General features: G+C 41.9%; 1 protein-coding gene across 3 annotated transcripts in view; it reads right to left on the bottom strand.

The window, feature by feature from the left end:
• Nucleotides 1–2,001: 2,001 nt before the first annotated feature.
• Nucleotides 2,002–16,826, bottom strand: part of triob (trio Rho guanine nucleotide exchange factor b) — a 113,126-nt gene continuing 98,301 nt past the window's right edge. Inside the window, exons 35-57 of one of the 3 annotated variants that reach the window (XM_029259822.1) lie at nucleotides 16,498–16,775; nucleotides 16,206–16,376; nucleotides 14,310–14,399; nucleotides 13,167–13,315; nucleotides 12,584–12,650; nucleotides 12,235–12,338; nucleotides 12,080–12,149; nucleotides 11,638–11,727; nucleotides 11,437–11,529; nucleotides 11,120–11,170; nucleotides 10,886–10,963; nucleotides 10,213–10,404; nucleotides 9,689–9,869; nucleotides 8,076–8,764; nucleotides 7,080–7,327; nucleotides 6,632–6,767; nucleotides 6,229–6,256; nucleotides 5,922–6,084; nucleotides 5,045–5,184; nucleotides 4,800–4,878; nucleotides 3,458–3,658; nucleotides 2,932–3,070; nucleotides 2,002–2,795 (exon numbers count right to left, since the gene is read on the bottom strand). In XM_029259822.1, the coding sequence (XP_029115655.1) occupies nucleotides 2,253–2,795; nucleotides 2,932–3,070; nucleotides 3,458–3,658; nucleotides 4,800–4,878; nucleotides 5,045–5,184; nucleotides 5,922–6,084; nucleotides 6,229–6,256; nucleotides 6,632–6,767; nucleotides 7,080–7,327; nucleotides 8,076–8,764; nucleotides 9,689–9,869; nucleotides 10,213–10,404; nucleotides 10,886–10,963; nucleotides 11,120–11,170; nucleotides 11,437–11,529; nucleotides 11,638–11,727; nucleotides 12,080–12,149; nucleotides 12,235–12,338; nucleotides 12,584–12,650; nucleotides 13,167–13,315; nucleotides 14,310–14,399; nucleotides 16,206–16,376; nucleotides 16,498–16,775 (3,980 nt within the window). In that variant the 3' untranslated portion in view covers nucleotides 2,002–2,252. Of the gene's footprint in view, nucleotides 2,796–2,931; nucleotides 3,071–3,457; nucleotides 3,659–4,799; nucleotides 4,879–5,044; nucleotides 5,185–5,921; nucleotides 6,085–6,228; nucleotides 6,257–6,631; nucleotides 6,768–7,079; nucleotides 7,328–8,075; nucleotides 8,765–9,688; nucleotides 9,870–10,212; nucleotides 10,405–10,885; nucleotides 10,964–11,119; nucleotides 11,171–11,436; nucleotides 11,530–11,637; nucleotides 11,728–12,079; nucleotides 12,150–12,234; nucleotides 12,339–12,583; nucleotides 12,651–13,166; nucleotides 13,316–14,309; nucleotides 14,400–16,205; nucleotides 16,377–16,497; nucleotides 16,776–16,826 lie in introns of those variants that run through there. The other 2 variants (XM_029259823.1, XM_029259824.1) reach the window with 2 other exon arrangements.

The following is a 16,826-nucleotide window of genomic DNA, read 5'->3' as shown; positions in this document are numbered from 1 at the left end:
ACTGAACGTGAACACCACCAGTTTTATACAAGTTCCCTTTTGACGTCATCTGCTACCCGACACCCGAATCAGCGAAGCTTGAGGATACATGTTTATTACTACTCACCTTTATTTAGCTGAATCTTATCTTACAATGCTTTATAATGAACTTTACAATTATTCACCATTTATAGGGCATTCTTCCTGTTTCAGTTCAGCTTAAGTACCCTGATCAAGGGCACTGCAGAGAGAGAGGGGGATTTGAACCAGCAACCTCCGTGTTGCACTTTGAACTTCTAATAATTTAGACTTGATTCAGTCTCAGTGACTTGCTTCTACTTTAAATATTACGATGTAACAGCTGTCATAACACAGTAAGCAAATTAAGCAGGAAAAAAAAACAAAAAAAAATTACACGAACAGCCAAGAGTATGGTCCATGTTTAATTTTAAATAACTGATGGCAAAATAAAATATTTACAGCACATTTGTGTAAACACACAGCTTCTGTACAAAGTACACATGCAAAAATAAGTCAAAAGATTAAAAATGAAAATATATTTATAAAATGAGGTTGGAAGAACACATCCAGTCATTTCCCACATTTATCAGTGTATGTACAGCTTTACATTATACTGAATAAATAACAGAATATGAGACTGTACAGATGAATCCATCATGTCACATATCTGGCAGAAAAACATTCTTCAGAGGTACATCTCAAGCTTGAAATGAAAACACAGCAGCCCTCAATGCCTCCACTTAATTGGCACTTAAACCATTTTGAAACAGATTTTAAGCACTGGTAACAAAACATCTAAATGACCTATAGCAGCTAATATGTAGAGATGACAATAGTTTCTTAAATGTGACTTTTCTTTTCCGATGGTATCTTTTCTATGTCAAAAGTCTTAACATAAAAGTACTGTAGGTGGCTGGCAGCTTTAAATTACATACATTTTTGCATAAAGTAACTTACGGGCTCAGTTGCTCCACTAATCAATAAATTCACAAGAATCCTATTTAGATGACCTTGAATGCTAGAAAGAATAACTTACATAAACTTAGAAAATTATGTTGTGATGGCAATTATTCAGTTAGTGACATCAAGTTTTTGAAATGTGTAAATATATGTAATACTTCGTAAAAACAGAGCAATGCATAACACATGTAAACAAACCACTGAATTTATGACATTCATTAACTTAAGAAGTCATAAATAATAAAAAATACTTCCAACAAAACTATAATTTATAACCCTAAGAAAAATTTGGTAAAGCTAGTGAAACTGAAAAAGGTAAAAGCTTAAGTGGCACACAGAAGCAAAGTCCATCCAAGAAGACATGAACATTCCATCATGGTAGAGACTTCAAGGAAATAATACTGAATTAATCAATTGATTATTTAAAAGCAATGCAAAACACTTCAAAAATGCAGTACCAGGTAAAAAGTACATGTACTTCTATATATTTATTACAAGTTCAATAGAGGTCTTGATGTAGACCAATAAATTAACAAAGCTGAAACACTGCACAAATATGAATTCATTAAAAAAAAAAAAAAAAAATCACAAATAAGTGCATTTTTGTGACTTCTTCACTGAAGCCATCTGATTGGCTCTCTGGGGTGCCACTCTTAAGCCTCATCCAAACAGCTGTCTTAAGGGCGGGACTTCTGCAGTCACTAATCTGCATTCTCAATATTCAAAGCAGATATGCTCTATATACATAAGGTTAACAGATCTTAAACATGAGAAACAAAATCTGCTCTAATAAAAGCAAATGGCTGTCTTTTCATGAAAGCTGGATCTGCAGCTATTAAAATCTTGCCATATTGTTCTGTTAATTGCTGTGATTTAATAAGCAAGGCAATTAAAAAGATCTCATTCAAAGTTTTTCTGTACATTTTTATTTACAAAAGATTTTACTGAAAAAAAAAGTCTTTATTCTTATACATCAGAAGAAAATTAAAAAGAATACTGCCTGTCTGGGCTCAGAAAGGGGGGGGGGGGGGGGGGGGGGGGGGGGGGGTGTGTGAATTGTCCACCATGCTAGTTTTGATTGCACTTCAAAGCTTTTTTCCTCTTTCGGCATAGCCATGCTGACCAAACTGTGTAAACAACTGAATTAAGATGTGTATGTATTTTGTTAATTTATTGGGATTTTTATCAAAACGAAACCAAACTGGAATCCAGTCTGTAGACAGGGGTTCTTCCAGAATCAATGGGCCCCTTGAACAGAGAAAACTAAATGACTTAAATTTTGGGCCCTCACACTAACTCTGTGGGGGAAGTCGGTTGTGTAGGAAGGTCTTGATGCCACCAATGGGGCGAACATCGTTCTGGTGTTTGCGCCGCTCGATGAAGGAAATGAGTCGAGATGTGTCAATGTAGTCCGTTCCATTGCGCCCCCCAGCCTGCAGCCAGGGCTCCTGCAAGCAGGTGGCCGCAGGTGGCCGCCGAGAAGGGCTGTCCTGCAGGAGGCAGCGCGTAAAGTCCTTGGCGGCCTGGCTTACGCCCTGGAAGCAGTCGTCGGGGAAGCTGAAGTCCAGCCTGCAGATGTTGAGGCAGGTCTCTTCCAGGCTCTCGTCCAGGAACGGGGACACCCCACTCAGGATGACGTAAGTCAGCACCCCGAGACTCCACATGTCTGAGGCCAGGGTGGCTGGCTTGCCCATAATCAACTCAGGGGCAGCAAACTCTGGGCTACCGAGTAATGTGTGGATGTAGGGGGTGCTGCTCAGCTGCACTGCGTCACCGAAGTCCGTTAGTTTTACCACTGGCTGACCAGATATCTGGCCAACCAAAACATTCTCAGGCTAATGGGGTGCAAACAAGAAGGGGGGAAAAAAAAAATAAAAAAAAATTTACTGGTGCTTCTTAACACAAATTGTCTCTTATGACATTATGGATTTAAGTATTCTATGAATGAATGTCAAAAAAAACTCTACCAACCTTTAAGTCCAAGTGAGCTATTCTGCAGTTATGTAGGTATCGTAAAGCTTCTAAAATCCCCTTCAGATACATGACAACCTTCTCCTCCGTGAGATTTCCCCAGCTGACAATATAATCCAGGAGACGGCCTTGGTCAGCCCTGAAAGAGACATGAACAGCAATTATAATACCGCTCATGTCTTTGTTCCCACATTCCGCTTAAGAAATGGATATGACAACTAAAAATGACTGTTAATCAAGGCAGACAAAGTATCAGTAGCAGGTGACAGGAAACCCAAAGGTGGTGAAATGAGGAGGTGAACTGTCCTACAGTCAAAATATTAAACAAAAGTTATTGAATAACAGCACATTCTATGTTACTAACACAATTACCATTACATTATTTAACAGTATCTTTTACATTATTAGATCGTTATTCTTGAGGAACTCAATTTTTTTCTATGTAATCCAAGTTCCACTTCGTAATCTGCTCTGCCTCTGTGTGTACAGCAGGGTAGCTATTTTTCAGATAGGAAACTGCACCCACATCTCCAGGACCAGCACATAGTTGTTCGAGGTCTCAAAGGTGTCCAGCAGGCTCAGCAGATGGGGGTGCTGCAGACGCTGGTGGATGCTGAGCTCACGAGTGACCTGCTCGCGTCTTGTCAGTCTCTTGTTCACCAGCTTTGCAGCTACCATTCGCCTGGTCCCCTGGTGGTCACACTTCTTCACCACTGAGAACCTGCCTCTGATCACACATCACAGGAAGACCGTTGCATCAATGCCTTTTAATATTCTTATTGCAGGCATGCACAAAACTCAAAAAAAAAAAAAAAAAAGAAACAGAAATCACATAAGCAAGCTATGCAATATGACAATGGATTATTAAAAGATTTTAAATTTTCCAGATTTTCTTCAATTTCAACCATTTATAATCATATTTAACACAATATCCACTGTAGAGATACATATTATTAGTATCTGCTAAACAAATCTGCAATTTCAAGATTTCCTAACACTCCTAAACTGCTTCGCAACCAGTTTATGAAAAATGCGTTTAAAAGTTGTATGACTGGTAAACGGAAAGCTACTGTACAAAAAAACCCAAGGCATTGTTGATTTTTATAGGCATTAAAAGATGTTATAAATGTGTGAAATGAAACAAAATCAAATGGTCCCATTGGACTGTGTTTGCATGTATAGCAACTGTCAATAAAAGTAGCTCATCACATGGCATTTCTTCTCAAATGTGTTTCAAAATCTATTTCAAATCTAAGTTATGCATAATGTGCACATCATGTGAGACTATCTGCAAGACAACTCTAAACAAAAATTCAGAAGGTTCTGGGTCTTGGCCCCAGTGTGGTAGAATGAGCTCTCTTCTCTCAATCAGACCTCCTGAATCCCCTCCCACTTTCAAGAAAAGTCTCAAAACACACCTTCCAGACTCCTCTTCAGATCTCCCATCTACACCATCATCTCAATAAAATCATCATCTGTCAATGGTCGATCCGCCATTATCCCATCAATTCTACATGCTGTTACTCACAAAATGTTACTGCTAATGTTACCCATTTTAAAAGATTTTGTACTCACTGTCAATTCTATATACAGCTACCCGCGTAATGTAAACTGGCTTAAACAATAACGTCAGACATACTGATTGTACTTCAAGAATCGTGCGTCTTCATCTTTGTCAGTTGGTGAAATTCACTTTCGTTTGAGTTGTACTTTGCTTTAGAGAAAAGTGTCTGCTAAATGAATACATGTAAATGTGAGTTAACCATTTTTAAGAACCTGTTCATTTACACAGGCTTTAGTCACCGACCGTATTTTTATTCCAATGCTTCAATCGAATCAACGTTTATAGCTTTTTTCCTAGAACTTACCTTCCCAATTCTGCGACTTCAGCATAGAAAGACTCAAAGTTGTCCTTCCACGTGACCCTAACACCATCGTTGGACGTACCTGGAAAACAAAAACCAAAACACCTTCCCTCCATTAAACCTGAACTCTGGTCAGTCCTGATAATTGGCATTTTTAGAGGAGTAAATAGATTCTACATGTAAAAAAAACACTTGCAGACTGATTAATGGATTAAAAGTTTGGCACTGACCTTGTTCAAAGCACTTACCTAAAACCCTGAGAGTGGCTGAGGTTGAGGCAGTGCCCATATCATTGGTTGCGATACAGGTGTACGTTCCATCATCCTCTGAGGATACCCCAAGGATTCGAAGTGTTGCCTCCCCACTGTCACTGGAAAATGGGGGAAAACTATCCAACCTCACTTAACCTCATACACTTCTACACTAAATTAATAATTTGACCAAAGTGATTCGGCACGATGATACTGCCATATTTGTATGCAAGACTTCACTACAAATCAGCTGAATATAAAATAAATGCAATGCAGTAACTATGTTTCTAAAATTACATTTTTCTAAAATCAGTCTTTGAGACTGTTAAAAGATACTGAAAACAACTCAATGATGAGCTGAAGCGTCGTATCTGGACAACAGAATACTGTTACTAATCTATTTGCTAACCACTGCGGTGAGGGCTTTCGTGCTGGTTTTTGATTCTGGCCCCAAAGCTGTAGAATGAACTTCCTCTCTCCTTCAGAACTACTGAATCTCTTCGAGCATTCAAGAAGACTTTTCAAACACATCTCTATTGTACCCATTTCTCAATCTATATAGAGCTATGTACATAGGTGGGTACATACGCAGGTGGTGGTGGGACTATTTAAAATTCACTTCCATAAGCAGCTACTTGGGTGACGTGTGCCAGCAAAACGGATGTAACTGCTTATTTCCTAAAATTACTCATTTGATGGTGAATGCACATTTGCGTACCCCACACATCATACTTCGCTTTTGAGAGAAGCGCCTGCACAATTAATTAATGTAAATGTGGCCAAGTAAACGTATCAACGCTCATTTCAATGCTCTTCGATAGCTTTGTCAACTGCGGATATTTAAGTCAGTCAGAGCGTGTCTGTAGGCGCATACCTGTAGACCATGCTGAAGTGGCCGTTGTTACACAGCGTATTTTGGTCAGGGCCTTTCCAAGTGATGGTCGCCCTGGGTCTACCACAGACCTTACACCTGAGTGTGACACTCTCACGGATCTCACAGGTCACGTCGCTGAGGGGCAGGAGAAACTCTGGGGGAACTGCAATGAGAGGGAGAAAGTGAGCACTTTACACCATCAGACTATACTAGACAAGATCTTGAGTTCATGCGTTTTAAAGGCTACTCATGCAAATTATGTTGAGGTACGGTAAAGCGAATAAGGCATTCCTTAATTCAAACTTACCATCATAAATGAAGTTTGGATTTAGAAGCTGAAAGTAAAGTAAGATAATTAATTAATGCCTTCAAAAAAAAAAAAAAAAAAAAAAAAATCCACTACTTAGAAACCCCATAAAAACAGGAAAGAATTAAAACCCCACAAATTACCCCAAAAGTCATATAATCACATACTTGACAGGATTTACATTTATTCATTTAGTTGACACTTCTCCAAAGTGATTTACAAGTGTTAAAATATTTACAATTATTTACCCATTTATACAGTAGCCTAATTTTACCAAAGCAGTTTAGGGCAAGTACCTGGCTCAAGGGTACTACAGCTAAAGATGAGATTTGAACCTACGACCTTTGGGTCCAACGGTGGCAGCGCTAACCACTATGCTACAATGGGTTGGGGTACCAATTACCTTTACTGAAACTTTGTTTGCTAAACCGTCTCGGGACTTTCTCAAGTTGTTTTCTAGCTTGTCTTTCTTGCTCTCCTTGTCTCGCCTTTCCGGCTTCTTTCGGATGCGCAGTGCAGCATGCCAGGATGATGATTTTCTGCTCCAGAAATGTAAAGCGTGATTCAAGATACTTTTTATCATTACAACTCACGGAGGGACACATTTTCAAACTAGTATTCGTCTGTAAGGTCAGTATGCAGAGGCCATAAGGAAGCAGACGAGGGGCTACAAACTGGCCTGAAAAGAAGACAAAAACATGAGCAGCTGAATTCCTCTTTAAACAACAGGAAAGTAAAACTAAGACAAGCTGCTTTTGAAAAAAGCGTCTAGTAAGCTGCTAGTAGCGTTTGACATATTTTGACACGAAAGTACTCAACGCTCCACTGCGGGGACTGATGTCAGGTCGTACTTAATGGTTCCTTCGGGGAAGTCGGGGATGGTCATGGAGGTGTGGCCCAGCACATAGCCGGGGATCCAGCCCTCGGCGGCAGGACTTTGCTCGTTGGCGGCGCGGAACACCAGAAACATGTTCTGCTGGTTGCTGGCCAGCATGTGGACGACTTCGCCCTGGTTCACGCTGATCTCGTCCTCTTTTACGGCCAAGTAATCCTGTGTCACTAGCATGGTGGACAAACCGCTGCTGCTGCTACTTTCACTCTGGAACGACATCGGGGACACAGGAGAGACAATATGAGCTATTGTTCCTTATACATAATGTAAAATATACTTTTCATCGTCAGAGATAAGGGACAAGCTTGTTTACATTATGTGAGCAGCAATATTACTGTAATCCAAGACATGTCTGACAGAATGCAGAAGCTAAGAAATTCTGCATAAATACACAAATCATTCTGTTTAGGTTCGGGAAATGTCCAAAATGGGCAAATGAAGATAAACAACGGTAATTAAGATGTGCTTGAAGAATTACAACACAAAAACAGCCAGAATTAGTGAATTTACAACAGGAAGCAGTGAGAATCAGATCCAGGTTCAGGGGGGAGATTTGCTCAAAAAGAGGCAGACAATAAGCAGTAGCGAGGAACAGCAGAGTGCTCAGATGGCAGCTAAAATACCTCATCAACAAGATCAGTGAGGTTAATGAAAACAATCTTTTAAAGCATTTTCAGAGTCCTTTAAATTCGCAGTTTCACAGGTCCACAGATCCAGAAGGTTACATGTACAAGGTGAAGACCTACTCCAGAAGCTGACAGACATCACAAGTTAGTAGCAAAGTTGTCTAACATACACTGGGGGTGCAGCCAAAGTGCATTAGTATACCACAGGCAGGTCAGTTGGGCTATGTGCGCTGGGTCGGGGGGCTCCTTCTGGCCACCGCAGGTCAGCCCATGGCGAAGTTAGTATCGGGGTCTGCAGAGACGCCTCAGGGCCTGGGCAGAGCTCTTACCCCATTGCTGTGGCTGGACTGCACGGACTGCTCACTGGTCGAGGAGCAGGTGCTCATGCGGTCTGCATCCTTGGTTTGGGCAGAGTGAAGGCGGACCAGGCGCCCCATGGGGTCCGCCTCGGTGGGGGAGGTCGAGACAGAGCTCCACAGCGGAGGACCCTTCTGGAGTGGGCTGCTTGGAGTGAGGGCTTCCCTGCCACCACAGGTGGGTGGAGAAAGCGGTGGAGAAAGGGGCAGAGCGAGGGGCACGGTTGATCCTAGACAGGGTTTGGAAAGGGCAAATGGGGCGACTGTGGCCCTCGGAATGGCAGCTGGTGTCTCCTTGCCCCTTCCCCCAGCGGTGCCTTCCGTCACAACGGGTCGCTTCACACCATGCCCTGCCTGCTTTGAGGAATCCCTCTCGACATCAACACCTCCCTGGCCAGAGGAGGGCAACGGAGCGAGGCGCTGGTGGATGAGGGACGTACCTGACATTTTGTCCGGCCCATCTGCAACGTGACGGACAGGCTGGGGGATGCGGGACGGTTGTGGGATGCGAGAAGCTCGAGAGCGGGAGCCAGAGGCTGGGTTTCCTCCCAGGGCAGTACCTGAGCTACTGCAGCTGCCCCCCACTGACCCACTGCTACTAGGGCAACCGGCGCCCGCTGCCCCCACATGGTTCCGCTGGTACTCAATAGGGGAAGTCAAGGCTGAAAAAGAGGAGTAACGTAACCAGTTTGACACTTTGGAAATCAATTGATATACTGATCCTACATTAAAATTTCACTGGTTTTGTGTTTTGAATATTTGTGAAATACATGCATCTCAAGCCTTGAAATATTTCTGGAGGTCTGTGTTAGCTTCATTAACACCTATTAACAAGTATTAACAACTATCCCCCTGAACTAGCCCCCAGCTAGTTTTCAGGAGCAAACTTAAAATGAACTGAATTGGGTTTTTTATCCACCAACATTGATACTATATCAGGATTCATCTATCCTGAGTTTTACGCACCAACTCGAGCGATGAACATCGGTGCATCAAGTGGAAAGTAACAAACTAGGTTTACTTAAGAATCACTTGTCTGCAGCTATGTCTCTTTCTCCTTATGTAATGCACAATGTGTGTTTTGATGAGATATTCGTTGTTTTGGAGAAAAGCGTCTGCTACATGAATAAATGTAAAACTTTCAAAATGTTTTCAGGCCTTCTCAAGGATAATTCACATCATTCTCTTCCCTCATTCATTTAAAGCTCAGGACAGAAGGCCTAAACCAAGAAGTATTTATGTGATCATATGGGTGTAAGGTCAAGTTTTTCCCTCCATTCATCTCATACTTTCTACTTTTTACACAATGACTAACCCTGAAATTTATCTAAGTTTACTAGAGGAAGGCTGTGTATAGAAATGTGCTCATACAAAATAAAATTTTAGTTTATCCTGTTTGAGAGTGTTGTCCCCTATCTCTGTGACCTGGTCTCAGCTGGGATTTCGACACTCAAATCAAACAATGATAATGGATATGACCGTATCGTGCATAATCATATCCACAGCATGAATTAGCAGCACATTGGAAATGCTGTCGTAAGATGATATGAAGTCAAGAAATGCAACCTAGTAACAAAGAAGTGTACCATTAAGGAAGTTGCGTTGGTTTTCCAGGATCTGGTTGATCTGGTGAACCCAAACTTGACGCACTCCTGGGTTGGCTGAATGCAGGACGTAGTGCTCCACGGTCCCGTTGGACGACCTAGATGCGAGTGCAAACTTACAGGGGTCGCCATCTACGCTGTCCTCCAGCCCTAGACAGCTAACCTGTGTGTGGTGGAGAAGACAGACGGTCACCCAGGTGGGAAACACACAACTTCAGGCGGGCTCCTTCATCCTGTGGTATCTTTGTGGTACACACTTACATTCATTCTAAGACTGAAAGACACTAATGAGTCATTACAAGATAGGTGAAGAAAAAAAAAACAATTTTCTGTGGGTTTAGGCAGAAGAGTTTCACTTGTGATAAATATTTAACATTCTTTGTCTCCATCTTGTGTTCAAGCAAACCAGAGAACCAATGTCACACGATGTGTCTCGTGTGTTCCAAAGACTGTATGATAGTTTAAAAAAAAAAAAAAAAAAATCCCTGGAGTATGACAAGGTGCACCTTAATACTGTTTTTAAAGAGATAGCCGGGTATGGAGTATCCTTTCTTCTTGTCGAGGGGCTCGCTGAAGATGACAATCTGCTCAAAGAGGAAGACACGCCTCTCCTTCATGCGAGCCAGGATGCCTGCGTCCTGGTCAGAGACCATGAAGGTGTCTTGCAGCAGAAGCCGTCCCTGGGCAACGATCTTACCCTGGGGTCAGTGGAAGAGAATAAGTTAATTTCTGTACTATATGGTAATGTGTCCTTGCAAAATGCAGACATAAAATATAAACGTGAAATAAAATTACTGCAGAAATGGAGGAAAATGTAAAATTCAGACATTTGTTTCAAACATAATTATCATATAACATGCTTAACGGTAACACTGTATTTATATAGTTAAGAGAAACTCACTGCCAATACAAAGCATAAAACCAAGAATTACTTTGGTTTTCTCTGCAGAAATAACATAAATGTAAATAATGTAAATTGCCGAAGAGCACTTCTAGAGAAGGCGTGTAAAAACTGCTGAACTACCAACCCAGAACAACCGTTTCCGTTCCGCAAAGACTACCAACACCCCAAATTAACTCGGAGAAACTCCCCACCTAAGCTGACCTTTAAAAACAGACTGCTCAGCTCATTTGGATTAAAATTAAGACAAGGTTTTATCAAGCAAAACAAAAACTTGCATCGAAGCCCTGAAGTCGCCCCACGTTCATCATGTCGTTGCATCGTTTTGGTACAATGCACATGACTTCCACTGCTTTCTGCAAGGCAACAAAAAGGGCAGCATAGCGGTAACTAATTTATGCAGGTTTTTGCTAAAACAATATTGAATTACAGATGACTAGAACTGTATGCCAGCCAGATACAAATACTACAACCAATCCTTTTCACTGTCAAACAAAATGATTGGATCATACCTCTAACTCCACTGTATCAAGGCCAGCTTTTCTGGAGTACTTGAGGAAATCCTTCAAATAAAAACAAATTATTATTTTCAAAATATATGTAAAAAGGGTCAAAGAACTAGCCTGATTATCAATGAAAATGTAACAAGACTTAGGCCTTATGCATTCATCCCATTAATTGTGAAAGGATGTTAAAGTGTGGCACCAGAGTAACGAAAAACTGTTTAACAGCTTAATTCTAATTAAAATTTTGCTGAAACGGCCAAAAAAAAAAAAAAAAAATAAATTATAGGAGTTTAATTTACTCCCATATATTCTATCATTCTAACCTTTAGTAACAACTGATATTTCATGATTCTTTGCACTGGTTTAATGAGCAGATCGGTAAGCTGGAGTCTGTGGCCGAGCCGTTGCTTTAGGTCCTGAAATAAAGAGATAAAAGATGAAGGCCATAAATAATAAAATTAAAAATAAAAAAAAAAAAACCCCAAGATAAAGTACATCACTATGGGGAAACTTGCCATTCTTACCTCAAAGTATGTGTCTATATATTCAGAGACTATGTGTTCTGATTTGGGTTTGTTTTGGCAGTAGACAATGTACATGTGCAGTCGTCTCTCCTGAGAAACAGACAGAAAGACACTTGAGTGGGTAAATATAAGTAAAGACTTTTAAAACTGCTTCTCAGCACCCAGTGCAGTTTTCTATGCTATGACGATGAATAAAACAGGATAGAACACAAGGGCAAATAGGACAACAGGTGGCATGGTGGTTCAAGCTGCTGCCTTGCACTTGATGGTCCCACATTTGAATTCTACCTTCTGCTATGGTACACAAATACTGGTATGCACCCTGAATTGCCGCAGTAAAAAATATTCTACTATTTAAGTGGATAAAGCAATTTAAGTAACTCAACACTCAGTCTTCAGTTAAATGAATACATATGAGCTAAAACTAATTTAGGTGTCTTACTTGTTTTACAAACAATGACCCCAGGCGACCAGAATCTTCAAGACACTTTTCCAGCTCTCCAAGGAAGAAGCTGCAGGGGTCAAATGGGTAACATCAGACTTTCAGCGACAGAACGACGGCAAGTGAAGTATAGCACACCAAGCGTGACCACGTACTCTTTGTGCCAGTCGTAGATCTGGTGGATGTTGCCGAATACGATCTTGTCCTTCCCTTTCATGTCGTCTGGGACACCGTCCTCCTTCATCCTGTTCATGTAGCCCTGGGGAGAGGGGGGTGTCAAGCAGGAGTCACACACTCAAAGAGGACCAGTGATCCCAAACTTCAAACAAGTCTAACAAATGGTTTGGGTATATTTATAAACACACAGCCTTTGACTGCTGCAGCGTTAACTACTGAGAAGTTCACAAAGAGGTCAAACATTAAACATACTGAGGAGGAGGAGGAACAAAAGACAGAGAGTGGAGACAAAAATAGGCAAAAATATATGTATGTATTTATACTGACCTCCACCACAAAGCCCAGGTCTCGCACATAATCTCTTTCAGTTTCTACAAGTTCCAGTAAGATGTAACTGTCAATACAAAAAAAAGGAGCATTAAAATGGTTAACACTAAGTACTAACAGGAACTGAACTGTGGGGCAGTTGGTAGTGTAGTGGTTAGAGCTGCTTCCTTTAGACCCAAAGGTTGTAGGTTCAAATCTCACCTCTGGCTGCAATACCCTTGAGCAAGGTACTTACCTCAAATTGCACCAGTAAAAAAAAATTACCTAGCTGTATAAATGAATAAATAATTGTACGTAGCTTAAAGTTAAGTCACTTTGGAGAAAAACATCAGCTAAATAAAGAAAGGTAAATGTGTATTTATACATATATTTTTATTTCAATGAACCTTTGGAACAACTAAGAATAAGGTGTACTGATGATACATTTGAATACTTACCTGTCACACAATATGAAGTGTATTATAGATAACTAAGCATAAAATTCTTCCTCAAAGTGGTAAGGCAAAGAAAAAAAGTAACTGAACATTTTGAACACACCACAAGCAGCCAGAAACTCGGGTACGAATATGGAGAAATTACGTACTGCCGCCTCTTAAGGAAGTCGGTCCGCCGCTCTTCCGTCTCATCGACCGGCGAGGACGACGACAGGAGCGAGTTGTCAGAAGGGTTGAAGGATGGACTACTGCTGTCCCCCTGCTCCACAGACAGGGAGTTTGGACGGTCTTCCAGGGCCTGGAGTACGGCACAGCGAACACTAGGTCTAATGCTGGCACAATGCAATGTTTGCCAAACACCAATGCATCAAACTAGCATGAGAGAGATGCATGCAAACTTATTCAAAGACTAATAATGGACCATCGCGATGCACTACAAACTCGCATGTCCATGACAAAACTTTGTGACTTGTTAACAGATATCCAAAAGGCAAGTAATACATACTGCAAAAATTAGGTTAGTTTCATTTGTAATCCTTTTAAAAGTTACGCTATGCAAAAAATCTTGGATGTAGCTATGAAAAGTTCATTTCTGTTTGTAGTAACTTTAAGCTACATAAAAATAATTTAAAACAAAAATTATCTCCACAAATTCCTATTTGATCTCAAAAGAGTCATCCTTGTATCACTGATACCCAGTAACAGCCTACATGAGCTGTAATCATTGTGAAAGTCAGAGAAATTACAAGGGTCTTGTATTAATACTCTGTTGGGTGTGTTTCACTGCTTATAAACCATATTTATGATACATTTGGTGGGCAAACAGGTTGTTTCATCTGCCAAAAACATTTTTTTTTTTTTTTTTAAATACATAAAAAGAAAGATGTTCAAATATAACATTTTTAATTTGCTTACAATACAAGGATACTGTGGTACTTCAAGGTACTGAAAGTCACAAATACAGCATGTCTGTGTAAAAATACAAAATTATGTGGGTTTACCAAGTTTCCCCACAGTGTAATCTCGAAAAAAACTCAACATTAATATTTTCCTCGGAAACGTACCCATGTAATCGTCAACCTGGAAAGATATCTCAGTAGAATTTCATCCAGAGAAGATCTATGTAGTAAGTCGATTAAAGCAAACAGAGCAGATGACAGGTACAGTACAGGAGGAGGCAGCTGGCATGGCAACTGACTCATCATGTGCTCTCATCTTCACCGTCACCTCTTCAGGATTTGGGGGCGGACGGGAAATATCCCCGCCGGCAGACCACCTCATGACTCGCTTACCATCTTGCTTTTGACCAGCTCCTCGATGGCGCTGACCAGTTCCGCGGCGCTCGGCGTCTCTGAGCTGGATGGTCGTACACGGGAGGACGCCTTTATGGTGGGAGTGAGGGTGGAGAGAAACACATCTGGTGTTTTATCCAGAAGACCCACAGTTACCAGGTACACCAACATCACTGTTCATAAACTCAGCTTTCCCTGAAGAAGTTGTGCTTATATTTTGACTTGCAGACCAAAACCTGTTAAGTTTAAAAAGCTACCAGGGACCCACCAAGGAGCCTCTGTAGGAAAAATCATTTCTCTGGACTGTGGCTTCATGCCATTTGTTTCCCGTAACTCTACAACACATGCAATAGCAATTTGACTCCAGTAGCACAGGGGTAAAAATAGGCCAGCTTCATATGTGCAGAGGCAACTAAGAAGCAGGACGCACTGGCACCTAGGACCACTCCTCATTAGTGAGTGAGCATCATGTTGATCTGGGACCTAGAACAGCCTAAGCCATGGAGCACAGAGGCTACGTCAGCACTAAACACTGAGCATGGGCAATATAACACAAGGCAAAGATGGCATGGAGAAAAGCAACTTTCACTAATGAAGCATATAATCCAATTTCATTCATGAGACCTGAGGTTTATGCTGTCTGTTTGAATATTCTTTCAATTCTTTCTTATTTGAACAAGTGGAGACAAAATTATCAAGACTTGGTATTTAAGCTTTAGACCTTCGAGAGTTAAAGTGAGAATAGTGAGATGCCTTCAAATGTCCTTGTCACTGCCACTCTTCAAGTGTCAACGCTAACACTTTAACACCGAGTTTGGGCTGCACTTATTAACAGTCCATCAGAAACATGTGAAAAAGCTCACCATTGCTGTGCCCTTGAGACATCCCAAATGTCCCAAAAAGGGCCACTAGGTGTGGTCTTTGGCATCTCGCCACGCATTAGCTGCCAATTACAAGCTAGCATGGGTGATGGTAGTATAGGAGGGGGAGGGTGGGGGTTGGGGGGTCGGAACTAGGTTTACAAAAAATGAGGCATATCACACAACTCGCACACCTTGTGTGTGTGTCACGAAATACTCATGAACTGCAAAGGGTGGGGGTTTTGTCAGTAATCAAATTATAATGTCATCTAAGGGTAGAAAAGATGTCTGGGGGTGGTCACATGATGTTCAGTCAGATGCTTCACTTCATAATAACTAGAGACGGACTTCATTTTATTGATAGTGGAATTTATGTAAAGGGCAGGTGAATAAACAAGAAACGGAATGGGAAAAGGAGGGAGAATGAATGGAAATTAGCTATTTGGTAAAACTGTTTGGGAAGCTATATGGATATGTGAAGATTTATGGGAAAAAATGGGAACTGAGGGCAGGAAAAAAGAAAGAACATAAATTAACATTATGACAAGACTGCAGTCAAGAATAAAACAAATCAGCTGACAAACTTATTGCAAGTGAACTGCATTGTACTTCCTGCTTTGGAGGAGGATGCATTTACTGCCGAGTATGAATAAAGAACAGTGATAGAAAAATACTCAAATTTAACTCATTTTACATACAGAAAATTGAAGGGGTAGTGGAATAAATAAAAGTGCACTGTAACGAAATTGGCATGGGGAAACTAATACAGATGTAATTGCAGGATTCTGGGTCTGAGGTTCGAGTCCTGCTTGGAGCGCCTTGCGATGGACCGGCGTCCCGTCCTGGGTGTGTCCGCTCCCCATCCAGCCTTGCGCCCTGTGTTGCCGGGTTAGGCTCCGGTTCGCCGCGTACTTCAATATATAAAGGCACGGTTGCGTTCGAAATTCCTCCAACTCCACTCCCTCAGATGTACGATCAACGAAGCGTGATCAAAACTGCTCGTGGCAGGAAGTGTGGACTGGGATCGCCAACCCACCTTGTCATCCTGGGACTCAGGCTGCAGCAGGCTGTGCTGCTGGATAGCCATCGGGGGAGGCAAGGGCACGGCGTCGGCCCCCTCCTCACCCTCCTCCTCCCCACAACTCTGCATCCCTGAAGAGGACGACTTGGACAGCGTGCCGCTGCTAAGCCCTTCATTTCTCACACGCTTTGAGAAAAGCACACGCGTGTCAGAATCAGAATAACACTGCTGTACGTATAGTGCGGTGTACATACATTTTTAACAGTTGCGATTTTAGAGAGACGGACAGACGGGCACAGTGCCAGACCTCATCCATGTTTTCGTCCTGGGGTGTGGCTGCGCTGTCCTCCAGGTCCTTGAGAGATGCGGCGTCGGCACTCTTGCGCACTTCTCGGCCCTTCTTGTGTTTGTGCGCCAGCTTCTTGACTTGACCGTCGGCCTTGCCGCTGCTCAGGCGCCGCACGGGGCTGGTGAGCCACTTCCTCAGCGTGTTGCCGGGCCGCTTGGTGCCAGGCAGGCTCTGAGATCCCAGACTGTGGCCCGTCGGGAGGGTGCTCACGTCATTGCTGGAGACGGACAGGGCATCTGCAGAGAGTCCGAAGAGGCTGCCTTTAAACCTTGACCTTATTTCTATTG

Source organism: Scleropages formosus, chromosome 18, assembly GCF_900964775.1.
Source record: "Scleropages formosus chromosome 18, fSclFor1.1, whole genome shotgun sequence".
Lineage (NCBI taxonomy): Eukaryota > Metazoa > Chordata > Actinopteri > Osteoglossiformes > Osteoglossidae > Scleropages > Scleropages formosus.
Note: the sequence above shows the minus strand (reverse complement) of the source record. Positions and strands in the feature narration are given on the sequence as shown.